General features: G+C 41.9%; 1 protein-coding gene across 4 annotated transcripts in view; it reads right to left on the bottom strand.

Moving 5' to 3' along the window:
• Positions 1 to 12139, bottom strand: part of scml2 (Scm polycomb group protein like 2) — a 161657-nt gene that overhangs the window by 105903 nt on the left and 43615 nt on the right. For 3 of the 4 annotated variants that reach the window (XM_067992658.1, XM_067992661.1, XM_067992659.1), the window contains exon 2: positions 7206 to 7317. The exons of the other annotated variant lie outside the window; for it this stretch is intronic. In XM_067992658.1, coding sequence (XP_067848759.1) covers positions 7206 to 7230 — 25 coding nt within the window. In that variant the 5' untranslated portion in view covers positions 7231 to 7317. The remainder of the gene's footprint in view (positions 1 to 7205; positions 7318 to 12139) is intronic. 4 annotated transcript variants of the gene reach the window in all.

Genomic DNA, 12139 nt, shown 5'->3' with positions numbered 1-12139 from the left:
ACTTGCTAAGCCACCGGGGAAGTAGGGCATTCATTCTGAGGATTAGGTCACTTACATGCCAGTGATGCTTGGAACAGATTATGCATTTTCATAAGATGCACTTATACCCAAAATAGCTGACAACCACTCTAGAAAACTGAATTTATCTTCAGTTCTTACAACTACCAAGTTAACACAATGACATCATTCCAACTTAGAGCACTTGCCTGTGCAGCAAGACTGCAAATATGACAACACATCACTGCACTGCCAAGCCCATTCCTTGTTACCTTGACAAATTCCTGTGTTGCTGGAGGGATCTCAGAATACTGCATTCCAAAATTGTGTCAGATTATTATGACGACTAAGAAATTATTTCACTTGGACTTTCCTAAAGATCAGCTGAGAAGTGCAGGTCCCGTGGAGACAGATACCCAGATAAGAGCTAAGCGATTCCACAACCAACGGATCAGATCAAAGCTCTGCAGTCCTCCAGTCGTGAATGGTGGTGGACAGTTAAACGACTAATGGGAGGAGGAAGCTCTGAAAACATCCCCATCCTCAATGATGGCAGAATTCAGCAGGAGTGCAAAAGACAAGGCTGAAGCGTTTGTAACCATCTTCAGCCAGAAGTGCCGAGTAGATGATCCATCTCGGCCTCCTCCTGATATCCCCACCATCACAGAAGCCAGTCTTCAGCCAATTTGATTCACTCCACATGATATCAAGAAACAGCTGAGTGTACTGGATACAGCAAAGGCTATGGGCCCCGACAACATCCCGGCTGTAGTGAAGGCTTGTGCTCCAGAATTAGCCACGCCTCTAGCCAAACCGTTCCAGTACAGCTACAACACTGGCATCTACCCAACAATGTGGAATATTGCCCAGGTATGTCCTGTCCACCAAAAGCAGGACAAATTCAATCCGGCCAATTACCACCCTATCAGTCTATTCTCAATCATCAGCAAAGTGATGGCAGGTGTCGTCGACTGCGCTATCAAGCTGCACTGACTCACCAATAACCTGCTCAACAATGCTCAGTTTGGGTTCTGCCAGGACCACTCGGCTCCAGACCTCATTACAGCCTTGGTCCAAACATGGACAAAAGAGCTGAATTCCAGAGGTGAGGTGAGAGTGACTGCCCTTGACATCAAGGCAGCATTTGACCAAGTGTGGCACCAAGGAGCCCGAGTAAAATTGAAGTCAATGGGAATCGGGGGAAAGCTCTCCAGTGGCTGGAGTCATACTTCGCACAAACGAAGATGGTAGCCCCAGGACATTGCTGCAGGAGTTCCTCAGGGCAGTGTCCTAGGCCCAACCATCTTCAGCTGAGTCATCAATGACCTTTCCTCCATCATAAGGTCGGAAATGGGGATGATCTCTGATGATTGCATAGTGTTCAGTTCCATTCGCAACCCCTCAGATAATGAAGCAGTCTGTGCCCACATGCAGCAAGACCTGGACAATATCCAGGCTTGGGCTGATAAGTGGCAAGTAACATTCGCACCAGAAAAGTGCCAGGCAATGACCATCTCCAACAAGAGAGAGTCTAACCACCTCCTCCTGGAACTCCCTTCCTAACAGCACTGTGAGAGAACCTTCACCACACGGACTGCAGCGGTTCAAGAAGGCAGCTCACCACCACCTTCTCAAAGGGAAGGGACAGCAATAAATGCTGGCCTCGCCAACGACGCCCACATCCCATGAACGAATAAAAAAAAAACCTCTCCTCATACGAGAGTCGTGCCATCCCAGGAATCAGTCTCGTGAACCTTCGCTGCATTCCCTCTATGGCAAGTATATCCCTTCTTAGGTAAGGAGATCAAAACTGCATTCAATACTCCAGTTGTGGTCTCACCAAGGTCCTGTATAACTGCAGTAAGACATCCTTGCTCCTGTACTCAAATCCTCTTGCAATGAAGGCCAACATAGGAGTACAGATTCATAGCTCCTTGAAAGTGGAGTCACAGGTGGATAGGGTGGTGAAGAAGGCATTCGGCATGCTTGGTTTCATTGGTCAGAACATTGAATGCAGGAGTTGGGATGTCTTGTTGAAGTTGTACAGGGCATTGGTGAGGCCACACTTGGAGTACTGTGTACAGTTCTTGTCACCCTATTATAGAAAGGATATTAAACTAGAAAGAGTGCAGAAAAGATTTACTAGGATGCTACGGGACTTGATGGTTTGACTTATAGGGAGAGGTTAGACAGACTGGGACTTTTTTCCCTGGAGAGTAGGAGGTTTAGGGGTGATCTTATAGAAGTCTATAAAATAATGAGGGGCATAGATAAGGTAGATAGTCAAAATCTTTTCCCAAAGGTAGGGGAGTCTATAACGAGGGGACATAGATTTAAGGTGAGAGGGGAAAGTTACAAAAGGGTCCAGAGGGGCAATTTTTTCACTCAAAGGGTGGTGAGTGTCTGGAACGAGCTGCCAGAGGCAGTAGTAGAGGCGGGTACAATTTTGTCTTTTAAAAAGCATTTGGACAGTTACATGGGTAAGATGGGTATAGAGGGATATGGGCCAAGTGCAGGCAATTGGGACTAGCTTAGTGGTATAAACTGGGCGACATGGACATGTTGGGCCGAAGGGCCTGTTTCCATGTTGTAACTTCTATGATTCTATGATACCATTTGCCTTCCTAACTGCTTGCTGCACCTGCATGTTTACTTTCAGTGACTGGTGTACAAGAACACCCAGGTCCTTTTGTACATCAACATTTCCCAATCTATCACCATTTAAATAATACCCTGCCTTTCTGTTTCTCCTTCTGAAGTGGATAACTTCACATTTAATCCACGTTATACTGCATCTGCCATGTATTTGCCCACTCACTCAACTTATCTCAATCACCCTGAAGCCTCTTTGCATCCTCCTCACAACTCACAATCCCACCTAGTTTTGTGCCGTCAGCAAACTTGGAAATATTACATTTGGATCCCTCATCCAAATCATTGATATATATTGTGAATAGCTGGGGCCCAAGCACTGATCCCTGTGGTACCCCACTAGTCACCGCCTGCCACCCCAACAAAGACCTATTTATTCCTACTCTCTGTTTCCTGTCTGTTAACCAATTTTCAATCCATGCCAGTATATTACCCCCAATCCCAAGTGCTTTAATTTTGCACACTAACCTCTTATGTGGAACTTTATCAAAAGCCTTCTGAAAATCCAAATACACCACATCCACTGGTTCTCCCTTATCTATTCTATCAGTTACATCCTCAAAAAGATCCAGTAGGTTTGTCAAACATGATCTCCCTTTCATAAATCCATATTCACTTTGGCTAATCCCGTTGATATTTTCCAAGTATCCTGTTATCACATCCTTTGATAGGGAAAATGCTAGAGTCTACCACTGATGTTAGGCTAACCGGTCTGCAATTCTCTGTTTTCTCTCCCTCCTTTTTTAAATAATGGGGTTACATTTGCCACCCTCCAATCTGAATAGATATAGAGAAATTATTTCCTCTTGTGGAGGTACCCAGCACAAGAGGCATAATCTTAAAATTACAGCTAGGCCATTAAGGAATGAAATCAGGAAACACGTTCACACGAAGGGTAATAGAAATCTGGAACTCGCTCTCTCAAACGGCTGTGGATGCTCGGTCAATTGAAATTTTCAAGACAAATCGATAGATTTTTGTTGGGCAAGGGTATCAAGAGATATGGAACAAAGGTGGGTAAATGGAGTTCAGGTACAGATCAGCCATGATCCAACTGAATCACGGAACAGGCTTGAGGGTCTCAGTGGCCTATTCTTGTTCCTATGCCCAAAAATAATAGACTTGTAGAGTTTATATCTTGAAGTAATCTGCATCCTCCACACACTGTAGGAAAGCCCAGCTTGACTGGTTTTAGGGAAACCAAATACTTAGCACACACAAAAGAATATAACATTCCAGATAGACAGCCCTGTACACTGTTTTATTCTCATGCATTGTAATTTTTTTGCCATAGCACCGGTTTGCTTTGACCTGAAACTAATTTAAACTAATTAGTTGTCACCAAACCCACACCCTTACAGGGCTTGAAAAAATGAATAGATGGGATGGTGATGTATTGATGCTAATTATTTGAAGAATAATCCTTTCTTCATTTAAGCATCTTCCACATACCATAGGAGCATAAGTGTATATAATTTTAAGAATGCATGGGGTCCCTGTAGAGTATCCAATACAACAGTTGCCAGAACAAATTTGCCAAAGAATTTATTGTGTGTAGCAGTCAAATCTAAATAGGAGAAATGGGACGAATTCGACTTGTGGCAGCTTCACATATCAATTGGAACTCGATTACGGGGTGCAGCTGTAGAACTTGTGGAATGATATTTAACCTGCCTCTGACTGTTTCTTCCTTGCAACATAGTGCAGTGTACTCAACCATCCACCTACCCATAGCAAACAAGTAACTCTTAAGACTTCTGAAATTGTTTTGTATAAAAGACATGGAAACTTGGAGCTCAGTGAGCTTCTACAAGTGAAAACAATGCTCCTCTTCCATTTGATGCATTGGAAATTAAAACAATGCGACAACAATCTCTTGAGCCAAGTGAAACTTAGAAACTCGAGAAGAGTCCCAACATCTGCCCAGTCAGAATAGAAATGTAATAAAGCTGATCTACTATAAGGACTTACTGTTCACTGAACTCTGAGCTGAAACTAAACTAATTGCACTTCTCACAAAGGAAACTTACAAACACATGATCCAAGAGGTCCAAACAACACATACATTAACTTGTAAGGAGCTAATTAAGATCCCAATTGGTAACCAATGAAGGCACAAACTGGACACAATTTCCATATAGCCTGCACAAAACAGGACATCAACAGGCATTCCCTATTGAGCCAAAAAGAGAAAGGCCACGAAAGAACAAAATTGCCGCAATGTCAGTTGGATAGAACTTGGTTTTAGCCCGACTTCTAATAACTATTAAACCATTCAGAGCTTGAGGGCTACCACACAATATAACCAACTCCATAGTATACCGTTGCACAAATGTTTTGCACTTAATTTTTTTAGTACATAAGCTGCAGAAACTGATCAAGCTATCTACTTCCACAAATGCCTCATGCCTGCTGAGAACCACTATATCCAAGACAGTTACTAGGACACCTTTAGCTCCTCCTGTTTTCATTTGTGGTGTTATGGATGGAATTAAGGGAAAAATGAAACATACAGAAAAGTTAATGTTCAGGAAAATAGTCAGTCCAGCCCCGAGGCTAACTTGGCTTTATCCTCTAGCACAAAGAAATTGTAAACAATTTTACAACACCAAGTTATAGTCCAACGATTTTATTTTTATTCCCACAAGCTTTCGGGGGCTTTCCCCTTCCTCAGGCGGTGTGGACCGCCTGAGGAAGGGGAAAGCCCCCGAAAGCTTGTGGGATTAAAAATAAAATTGTTGGACTATAACTTGGTGTTGTAAAATTGTTTACAATTGTTAACCCCAGTCCATCACCGGCATCTCCACAACAAAGAAATTGACCATTGTCCAAAGAGGTGACTGCCTGTTTGCAGACAGCCCCAAACCCTGAACATTTCTTCAATTGCCTACAATGGATCTTCCACTCATTAGTGTGCACCATGAGGTAACAAGAGAATATGTACTATGTTGACTACCTTATGCATTGGGCCAGCACAATTAACTCTTGGTATAGACACCATTGGTTCGGCTGGACTAAATCTGGACAAAGCAACCAAGAGCCACTTGCTCCCTATTTGTTAATGTAGCCACTCTAAATGTCTGTCTTGTGCATTTGGTTGATAATTTTGATCTCAATAATATGCAGCAGATAATCCAGGCGCCCATGGTACATTTGGAGAGACTAAAGCAAATGTGGTAGTGATGTCATGTTTTGGCAACAAGCACCTTGTGCATCAGTCATGCCCTGATCATGCACAAGATGTTGCATTTTAGCTCTATTTAAAGGCCTTAACAAAATTGCTGTTAATACACTATTCGTTGAATTGAATTGATCAATAGTGCTGTCGTACCAGATCAACAACAGCCCACCAAGGGCTGAGTACGTAAACCAATTTGCGCCTCAAGCCCCTTCGTTTGGGTTTTATGGACTTCGAGGTGACAGCTAATGGTTGATCGATGATTATTGCCATGTGACCGAGAGTGCCACTTGTCTGCTTTTATTCATACGTATGTTCTGATAAGGTGACAATTAGTGTCGACATCGTAATTCCAAGGAAGTACTTAAAAGAAAAAGAATGGGCACATGGAAACAGAAGACTACAAGCACTATTCTGATCGCGAGAAGAAGTCATATGTTTTTTCCAATGAAAAGTGCAACAAAAGCAGAGAGCACAACTGTTTTCATGGAATCATAGAAAGGCTACAGCACGGAAGGATGCCATTTGGCCCATTGAGTCCGCGCCGGCTCCATGCAAGAGCAAGCCAGCTAATCCCACTCCCCCGCCCTTTCCCCATAGCCCTGCAAATGTTTTCCTTTCAAATAATTATCCGGTTCCCTTTTGAAGGCCATGATTGAATCTGCCTCCACCGCCCCCTCGGGCAGTGCATTCCAGATCCTAACCACTCGCTGTGTAATAAGGTTTTTCCTCATGTAACCCTTTTTTGACTGGGTAAAAATAAACCGATGGTATGGATTACTTCTGGGGCTTCACAGATTGTTGGACTATGAGATTACACAGGGCACTACCTATGTGCAACATCATGTTGACATGAGGTTTGACTCCGATGATTTAAGGGCAAAACTAAAGAAAAATTTTCATTTTACAAATTGATATGCACATTAAGTAGTATGATTAGAGTTGGAAATAAACCAGCTCCTAACTTTTTTTTTTATAAACTGAATGCGTTAACTTCTTGTAGAAATTGTACTGTAGTTCTCAAAGGGTTAAAACTGTCATACAAGAGGTCACTGTCAATATATGTTTAATGCTTATTCCAACCGATTTAAGAACTGCACTAAACCTGCAAAAGTAGAGATTCCGGTGTACAATGCATTTTACACAAGTTGCATAGTAAATACACACCTTGGCTTATTTCAAAATACCCAAATTAATTGATTCCCCTCCCCAAAACCACAAATAAATAACTTAGTTTTTCCCTCTACCATTTGCTCTTTCCGTGCAAGAACAAAGACAGTGCTTAAGAAATGCAACTGCCAATCATTATCAACCACACATCATCAATCCATAAGATAAGCAGTATATTTGTTTAATGGTTTTAGCTGAACAAGCTTACCTTTAGCTGCTGAAATCCTCCCCATGGTAACAATTCCCGTATTCAATGCCCTACACGACACCACACAAAAGCTGGAACCACATCAACTTTCTTCTTTTGAAAGGATGATTTCCTGCGAAGAATTACAAAATGCAGATAATACAGATGACAACACAGAGGGTGTAATACGTTGCTTGTGAATAAAACATGGAGTTTAGCACTGGAGCAGATTTTGGGTGGGCCAGAGTTATAAACAACTGCTAACTGCACCGGTCTCATCCCTTCACTCTTTTGATGTAATCTGCTTTGAAGATTGATAGCTTTCCTTGAATTGAGGGAATCTTTGGACAGATAACATTAGCTGCTTTTATATTGCAGCCTATGCCTTGGGGGAGCAAGCTAACTGTGCTGCACTCCCACATTAACCATTCTAATGTGCAGCCAGCCTTCCTATAGTGTGGGCACACTCGGTGCAGAAGTAGGCCACATGGCCCCTCAAGCCCGCTCCGCCATTCAATAAGATCATGGCTGATTTTCGACCTCAACTCCACTTTCCCACCCTATCCCCATATCCCTTGATTTCCTTAGTGTCCAAATATCTCAGTCTCGAATATACTCAACAACCGTGCATTCACCGCTCTCGGGGGTAGGGAATTCCAAAGATTCACAAACCTCTGAGTTGAAGACATTTTTCCACATCTCAGTCCTAAATGGCCAGCCCCTTATCTTGAGACTACGACCTCTAGTTCTGGACTCTCCAGCCAGGGGAAACAGCCTCTCAGCATCTACCCTGTCAAGCCCTCTATGCATTTTATATGTTTCATTGAGATCACCTCTCATTCTTCTGAACTCCAGAGAATATAGGCCCATTCTACTCAATCTCTCTTCATAGGACAACCCTCTCATCCCAGCAATCAATCTAGTGAACTTTTGTTGCACCCCCTTATATCTTTCCTTAGGTAAAGAGACCAAAACTGTGCACAGTACTCCAGGTATGGTCTTACCAGAGCCCTATATAAGTGCAGCAAGACCTCCTTACCCTTATACTTGCAATAAAGGCTAACATACCATTTGCTTCCTAATTGCTTACTGCACCTGCATATTAACTTTGTAATTCGTGTACAAGGACACCCAAATCCCTCTGATTACCAACATTTCTTAGTGTCTCACCTTATGTAAAAAAAATTCTGCTTTTCTATTCTTCCTACCGAAGTGGATAATTTCACATTTCCCCACATTATACTCCATCTGCCACCTTCTCGCCGACTCACTTAACCTGTCTATATCCCTTTGCAGCCTCTTTGCATCCTCCTCACAGCTCACAATCCCACCTAGCGTTATATTGTCGGAAAGCTTGGATACAATACACTCGGTCCCCTCATCTAAGACAGTGCAGGTGAAAACATAAAATTACAAAGGGATATTGATAGGATTAGGTGAATGGGCAAAACTGTGGCAAATGGAATTCAATGTAGACAAATGTGAGGTCATCCACTTGGGATCAAAAAAGGGTAGAACAGGGTACTTTCTAAATGGTAAAAAGTTAAAAACAATGGATGTCCAAAAGGGACTTAGGGGGTCAGGTACATAGATCATTGAAGTGTCACGAACAGGTGCAGAAAATAATCAATAAGGCTAATGCAATGCTGGCCTTTATATCTAGAGGACTGGAGTACAAGGGGGCAGAAGTTATGCTGCAGCTATACTAAACCCTGGTTAGACCACACCTGGAGTACTGTATTCAGTTCTGAGCACTGCTCCTTCAGAAGGACATGTTGGCCTTGGAGGGAGTGCAGCGTAGGTTTACTAGAATGATACCCAGACTTCAAGGATTAAGTTACAAGGAGAGATTACGCAAATTGGGGTTGTATTCTCTAGAGTTCAGAGGGTTAAGGGGTGATCTGATCGAAGTTTATAAGATATTAAGGGGAACGGATAGGGTGGATAGAGAGAAACTATTTCCACTGGTTGGGGATTTTAGGAGTAGGGGGCACAGTCTAAAAATTAGAGCCAGACCTTTCAGGAGTGAGATTAGAAAACATTTCGACACACAACGGGTGGTAGAAGTTTGGAACTCTCTTCCGCAAACGGCAATTGATACTAGCTCAATTGCTAAATTTAAATGCGAGATCGATAGCTTTTTGGCAACCAAAGGTATTAAGGGATATGGGCCAAAGGCAGGTATATGGAGCTAGATCACAGATCAGCCACGATCTTATCAAATGGCGCAGCAGGCACGAGAGGTTGAATGGCAGACTCCTGTTCCTATGTTCCTACATATATTGCAAACAGCTGAGGCCCAAGCACTGATCCTTGCGGCACCCCACCTGCCAACCCAAAAATGACTCGTTTATTCCTACTCTGTTTCCTGTCCATTAACCAATCCTCTATCCATGCTAATGTATTACCCCCAATTCCATGAGCCCTAATCTTGTGTAACAACCTCTTGTGTGACACCGTATCAAATGCCTTTTGAAAATCCAAATATACGACATCCACTGGTTCCCCTTATCTACCCTGCTTGTTACACCCTCAAAAAATTCTAATAGATTTGTCAAACATGATTTCCCTTTCATGAAACCATCAGGTCCAGGGGGTTTGTCGGCTTTTAGTCCCATTAATTTCTCCAGTACTTTTTCTTTACTAATCTTGATCACTAAGTTTGACTCCCTTTGGCTAGTGTGAAAGCACGTAGTAATGACATTATTTTGAGTCAGAACATAACTTGAGAGAAAATAGCTGCATGTATGCGTGACGGCATCATGACAGCCGTCAATGTGCACTGCTGGCATCGGACCAGCAGTCAGGAAGAAATGGCAGTTTAACTTTCATCTGGCCACTGGTCGCATGATGCACAAGGAAAGTGAGTTGACAGATGTCAGTGTAACAACTATTGTTGAACGTGTTTTACTCTGGTGAGGAAAAGATTCCTTACAAATCAGTTACCCTTTTGAAAAAAGGATTATCACCCAATCAGTCTTCCTTTCACTAATTAAAGGGACACGTGGGCCCAGTCATACATTCTTTTCTTCACTAACATTTGTTAAATTTCAAAAACATTGCAATTAATCCAGGATTTTATTTCCTATGGTAATCTGCTTTAAGTGAAGGGGGGAAAAAAAAAAATCCAAAAATGCAAATAAATAATTTGTTTTTCCGAAATCTACCAAGAACAATTAATATTGTGCAACTAAAAGCCCTTGAAATTGTGGTAGAGTACTAATCAAATGCAAGTCACTAAATTGAATGTAAGAAGTGGATTGATTGCAGATATATGATCTGCTGTGTCAAAGCATTGTATGCCAACATCTGGTTACTGCATACTAAAGTCAAGAGAAAGGCAACACAATCTGTATATGTTTAACAGGATGTAAATCAGGGTTCACAAGATAATGTGATCAAATCATTCGTTTAACAAGTGCATAATACTCAAGACAATCAATACCAAACAGCATTTTCTTTCTAAAACTGAGTAAAATCCTGAAAAAGGAAAAATTGCTTGAAAAATAGCCTTATCTCAAAAGAATTAATAGAGATAAATTCATTTTTTGGCACCAAGTACTTTTCTGATTGTATAACTGCATGGTGACATGCAGTACCATAAGGTTAGTATTCAGCAAAAAAAATTGCAACTGTCCTTTAAAATGTTAACTTCACTTGCCTGGTGTGCCGTCAACAACTTAAAAACACTTTTCTCTCTCCCCAATCTTTCCCTGCCAGATTACGGCAGAAGTCCATAGTATTCCAGGCACCCTTCCCACTCCATCTGCAATTTTCCCCCTCCTCTCATTTTGGCCTTCCGTTTGCTTTTGCGTCTCTAAAATCAAGCAATCCAATTGCACTTTTTATTTCTTCACTGAATTCATGGGGCAAGAGCAGACATCTTACTTAATCACACTGGCCAGAAATATTCAAAGTTTCTAAATTTCCAAACTGGTGGATAACTGCTAGTCAATTTATAATGGCTGCTGTTCCAAACCATAAGGTTGCTGTTTTTACCATTTTAGTCTGATGATCCCCTTCCTGCTGCATCCCATAAGCTGGGGAATACAAATCTAGGCTTTGGCCATTTGTCTACATCTTTTACCGAACACATTTGTACCACCAATCATTAATACAAGGTTAGTATTTTTCATTTGTAAACAATTTTACAACACCAAGTTATAGTCCAGCAATTTTATTTTAAATTCACAAGCTTTCGGAGATTTTCTCCTTCCTCAGGCAAATGTTTCAAGGGCTCCTTGAAGCCTACGCATTTATACATATAGAACAATACATGGTGTTTACAGACTGCCCCTGCAACTGCCCGTTGCCAAGGCAATCACCGTGTTCAGACAGAGAGGTGTCACCTGCAGAACCCCCGAATACACATTCAACAAAAAAACAAACAGGGAAAAAAAAGAGAAAAAAAAACAGAGAGAGGCAGAAACATCCGGAAGGCAGAGAGAGCCAGCAAATGACCCATTATATTAAAAACAGATAACATTTGTTCGCTGGTGGGGTAACGTGTAGCGTGACATGTTATCTGTTTTTAACATAATGGGTCATTTGCTGGCTCTCTCTGCCTTCCGGATGTTTCTGCCTCTCTCTGTGTTTTTTTTTCTCTGTTTTTTTTCCCTGTTTGTTTTTTTGTTGAATGTGTATTCGGGGGTTCTGCAGGTGACACCTCTCTGTCTGAACACGGTGATTGCCTTGGCAACGGGCAGTTACAGGGGCAGTCTGTAAACACCATGTATTGTTCTATATGTATAAATGCGTAGGCTTCAAGGAGCCCTTGAAACATTTGCCTGAGGAAGGAGAAAATCTCCGAAAGCTTGTGAATTTAAAATAAAATTGCTGGACTATAACTTGGTGTTGTAAAATTGTTTACAATTGTCAACCCCAGTCCATCACCGGCATCTCCACATCAGTATTTTTCATGTTCATGCGTCCTTTTAACTAGAGTCTACATCTGT

The sequence above is a fragment of the Heptranchias perlo genome, chromosome 11, assembly GCF_035084215.1.
Source record: "Heptranchias perlo isolate sHepPer1 chromosome 11, sHepPer1.hap1, whole genome shotgun sequence".
Classification (NCBI taxonomy): domain Eukaryota; kingdom Metazoa; phylum Chordata; class Chondrichthyes; order Hexanchiformes; family Hexanchidae; genus Heptranchias; species Heptranchias perlo.
Note: the sequence above shows the minus strand (reverse complement) of the source record. Positions and strands in the feature narration are given on the sequence as shown.